The sequence below is a fragment of the Cyprinodon variegatus genome, unplaced genomic scaffold (genome assembly GCF_000732505.1).
Source record: "Cyprinodon variegatus isolate N-32 unplaced genomic scaffold, C_variegatus-1.0 Scaffold1587, whole genome shotgun sequence".
Lineage (NCBI taxonomy): Eukaryota > Metazoa > Chordata > Actinopteri > Cyprinodontiformes > Cyprinodontidae > Cyprinodon > Cyprinodon variegatus.
In genome coordinates, this window is record NW_015152040.1 from 112,359 (window position 1) to 117,021 (window position 4,663).

General features: G+C 47.4%; 1 protein-coding gene across 1 annotated transcript in view; it reads right to left on the minus strand.

The window, feature by feature from the left end:
* Nucleotides 1–4,663, minus strand: part of aig1 (androgen-induced 1) — a 12,527-nt gene that overhangs the window by 5,584 nt on the left and 2,280 nt on the right. The window contains exons 2-3 of the mRNA XM_015403873.1: nucleotides 3,858–4,013; nucleotides 2,947–3,048 (exon numbers count right to left, since the gene is read on the minus strand). Of these exons, the coding sequence (XP_015259359.1) occupies nucleotides 2,947–3,048; nucleotides 3,858–4,013 (258 nt within the window). The remainder of the gene's footprint in view (nucleotides 1–2,946; nucleotides 3,049–3,857; nucleotides 4,014–4,663) is intronic.

The window sequence follows — 4,663 nt, forward strand, 5'->3', positions numbered from 1 at the left end:
CATCCATCCATCCATCTATCATCCATCCATCCATCCATCCATCCATCCATCTATCATCCATCCATCCATCATCCATCCAACCATCATCCATCAATCATCCATCCAACCATCATCCATCCATCCATCAACCATCCATGATAATGGAATGTCTCTCTCCCTCTCCCTCTCTCTCTTTCCCAGCAGCTGTTATTTTTTTCCCTCCAGTTTTGGACCCTAACAGGAAGTTGTCATGGAAGCGGATCCGTTCGTAGCCGTCTTCCATCTCATCTGAGCCGACATGCTTGTTAAATCATTGTGTCATTCTCCCGGCTTCATTGGCCAGATGGTTGCCGTGGTAGCAGGGGTAAACAAACAAGTCCGACACCATGGTATACCGCCAAATATTTACAGCAGACGCCACCCGTCTCCCTCATAGCAACGGCTCTGCTTCATGACGCTGTTTTTGTTTCTCTGGATTCGCTGAAGGCGGCAGCGATGATGTCATCCAGCACACATGCACACACACGCCGCGCTCCCAGGATCGGCAGCCGGAAGCATCCTGGGAACGTTTGCATATCAGAGGCTGCTGCAGAAAAGTTCAGATTATCTGGCGTGCCGATAGAGACCCCCTCCCAGCCGTTATCAGTCGGGAGACGCGGCCCCCGTCCCAATATTTGATTAAAGCCACTTCCTTCTGGCGCCAAATCAAAGCTGCCTGCCAGAGATGCTATTTCACTCCACAGGTGGACCAGCAGCAGCCGCCCTCTGATAAGGTTTATCAGAAGGTTTATGATGCGCCGCCATGAGTCACCGCAGACGCCATGTTCTGATGCTGGGACTTCCTGCACAGCTCGCTGAGCGCCTCTTGTTCTCAGAATCATTTTGCTTTGTCATCCTGGAGAATCTCCTCACTGCCCCGGTTCTCTGTCCCGCTCACTAATGGCACCTCTACCGTGCAGGATGCTGGAAGCGTCTTTGCTCTGGGTGGAAATGAGACGCGCTAACGAAGCAAACAGCATTTAAAGCATTTTAATTAAACGTCCCTCGGGGTGAGGGATTGCTGCAGAGTCAATGATGCAATCAGCTGGAGTTCCTTGATAGAAAATAATCTGAGGGGATTATCTCCCAGGTGAGGTGCTGTAGAAATAAACTTTGCTTTTTAATTTTGTCAAATCTCTTTGGTCTGAATGTGATTCATAAAATGCAACAAGAAAACAATTCCATAAAAAATTAATTTGAAAATTATGAAAAACTGGAGCAAACTTTTGGAAATATTAAGTCTGAAAAAATTCAATCTTAAAAACCTTTTTTTATTAAAGACTTTTTTTCATTTTTTTCCAAATTTCAATGAACAAAAATGTTTCTTTGCTTCCAGTTTCTGGTGTCAGAAGGACGGCAGCATAATGTTTGGTGGAGGGAGGATCATGATGTGGGACTGGTAGTCTTTGCCCCCTCATGGCGTGTTCAGAACGCTGGCTGTGCTAAACGCCATGGACTCTGCATGGTGGGAGCGTTCACTGCTCCTCCTTCACCTCCTGCTGCGAGCTACAGCTGAGGAGTCACCGTATGGAGAGAGAGGAGCGGTGATCGCTGAAAACAGCCGAACTTTTCTAGGAAATCGCGACACGGCGGCCAATCAGGGACCGGATGGAGGAGAAGCTTTTCCACTTCAGATGGAATCCAGAGGTAGAAATAAGGAATGCTCTGCAGAGGACTGATCATCCTCCCTGACCTCCAGCACAGAGCCGGTCTGTCACTGCCTGCTGCCCAGCATCAGGGCTTCCTGAGGGGGGGGGACATCTACCAGGAGGTCCCCCTGAATCAGAGCTGCGTCTGGATGAACCAAAGCGGATCTTCTGATGCTTTTATAAGGAGCAGTTTAGCAGCAGTCCGCGATGTTAAAGCTATACTGCAGGATTATTGCACATTTTTGAAAAGCCCCGCCCCCTACAGGTTAAAAAAAAGCACAGCCCTGCACCTGCTCCCAAGAGGGAACGCCGATTAAACGCCTGCAAGAGCGTGCACGAGCCCATTCCTCCTCGTGCACGCTCTGTTTAAAAGTTGCTGATTTTTCCACCATGTCAGACTCACCAGCGGTCAGTGAAAATGGGGACGTGCACGTAAACGCATCACCAGCATGATTGACAGTTAGGACGACCACTAATTGAGATGATCCACCTAGAAAAACAACATCCTCCACTATAGCTTTAAGTTTCACCTGTGCTTTTATTGTGAAACGCTGACAGGAAATGACAAGTGGTTGCCAGGGGTAACGGTAGGTCCAAAGCAGAGGGTCTGGGAGGTCAGAGATATTAAACAATCGTTCCACTAAATAAGGTCACCGTTAGACTCAGGAATGATGTAATAAGTTTATATCAGGAAACGAGCGCAGCGCTAACGTCTGCTGGGATGGTGATGTCATTAAATATTATTCTATATGAAAAACTAAATCACACTTTCACCTTATATTTATTTATTTTTTCTAAATAACTTAAAATGAACAAACCTGCACTAAAGCAGCTCTAACCAGTCAGAGGAGCTGAAGCTCCTCCTACTTGATGATGCGTTCCAGGATGTAAACACTGGATCTGAAAAGCAGCTGCTGGAGGAAATCGCCGCCTCCGGTCGGATCGCATCATTAAAGCTCTGATCTGCAGATCTATAAACTCTGCAGCTGATCAACGCGACACGAAGACTTAAAGTCAGAACCGAACCAATAAACCGATCCGAGGGAACCGCAACTGGCTGGGAGACGCTCGCTGCAACGCGCCTTTAATCTGAAAACACGTTACATCACTACCAGCTTTGGTTCAGAACTAGTCCATGCATCTGTTCCTTCAAGGCTGGACTATTGTAGTTCTTTACTATCAGGAAGTCCACAAACTGTAGTTAAAAGCCTTCAGCTGATCCAAAATGCTGCAGCCAGAGTTCTGATCGTATCTCTGCTGTGGGCTGAGTGGGACTCACCATGCCGTGGTTCAACCACTGAGGGATGAAGTTATCCAGCAGCTTAGGGTAGACCAGCTCTCTGTCGTAGAGGTAGAGCATCCAGAATGTGAACACAACAAACTGGAAAAGAAAAACACTCAAAGTCAGAAACCAGAGAAAATTCTACGAATCAGATGCAGGAGAAACTGTCCGTAAAGTTCTAATAATATTATAATAACAACTATAATAATCATTTTAGGTTTCTGTGCAGATTTTATGTCGGAAACTATTCTGACTTTCTAAGATCAGCAGTTCTTTAATAACCAAAACATCAAAGGTTCACATCAACTTTTTCAGTTAGGATTTAAGAGACACACTTATCAGCGTTCTGATGGCATTTTAGCCAAACATGTAGAGTTTTATGGGGCCCCCAGGAACTCGGGGCCCTTATTGCCTGATGGTAAATCCTCCTAACGGCGTAAATATTCTCAGCTAAACAACAGAAACCAAACTTCCCTCAAAGGAAAGGAAGCTAGCCTCCCCTGTTAGCCACACAGCTAGTGATGTAGACAGATGGTCACCATGGTAACATGTCAACATGCTGTTGGTCGGAGCACAGTGACGCCTTCATCCATCAGCTAACAGATTATTTAACCTGCTATAAACGGCGTGCAGGCTTTATGCTGCTGACCATCTTGGATCATGTGACCTGGTTTATCCCTTCATCCCGTTTTCTTGATGAACATGATGAGGCGTTCAAAGGTCAGACATCTAATCATTGTTTTATGGTGAACTTAATATATTTATGGAGCCATCAGATGTTTAACACGTGACCTCTGACCCCTGCAGCTATGCAACAATTTCCAAACGTCACTAAGGGTCATTGGCAGAATCTAAGTTAAAGGGGAGGAGCCCCACTGAGTGACGGCCCGATCTGGGCGTGTCCTCACCGCTCCGACGGGGAACGCCAGCACAGCCATCATCCAGTCCCTCAGGCCGATCAGCTTCTTCAGCTGCCGCTCCTGCTCCCTGCTGTCGGCTCCTTTGGTCAGCAGGCTGGACACGTCGATCAGGACGCACAGGCCGAAAAACACGGCCTGGATCACCTGCAGGAGGAAACACACGGATCAGGATTCACCATCCGGCTCTGCAGCCGCAGCAGCTCCTGGTGTGGAGAGCATCATCAGATCAAGTCAGAGCATCTTCCTCACAACAAGGATGCACGCGGCACCAGTGGAGAGAAAAACTACCTGTGAGCAGAACTAGAATCAGTTTGAGGGCTTCTGCTGAGGCCGACTGAAAAGACAGAGAGGAGCCTGGAAGCACATGGATCCTTTCTGTTAACTATGTGTACTTGTGCGTCCTCGTGTCCCTGTGAAACGTCACCATCCTCAGCCCTACTACTGGCCCCTCCCTCTTTACCCAGCATGCATCAGAGCAGACCGGTCCGTCCTCCAGACGGACAGCTGTCCCAGCATGCACTGCAGCAGCAGCAGCTTCCAGGTTAGCGCTCACAGAGCTCAGAGGATTAAGATAAAAGTTCTATTTCTGTTGTTCTATAAAAGAACATTTTAAGAACCTTAATAGCAGCCAGGGCTAACGTTATCTGACTGTTCATCATTATTCCTCCACATAATTTATTATTCTCTATATTCTATTAATAACAGGAAGTGAAAAGCAGCCCCAGACTAGCTTTGAATGTGGTGATGTCATCAGTACGCTGCCGTTCTCCCCGAGTCCAGACTTTCCTGGGTTC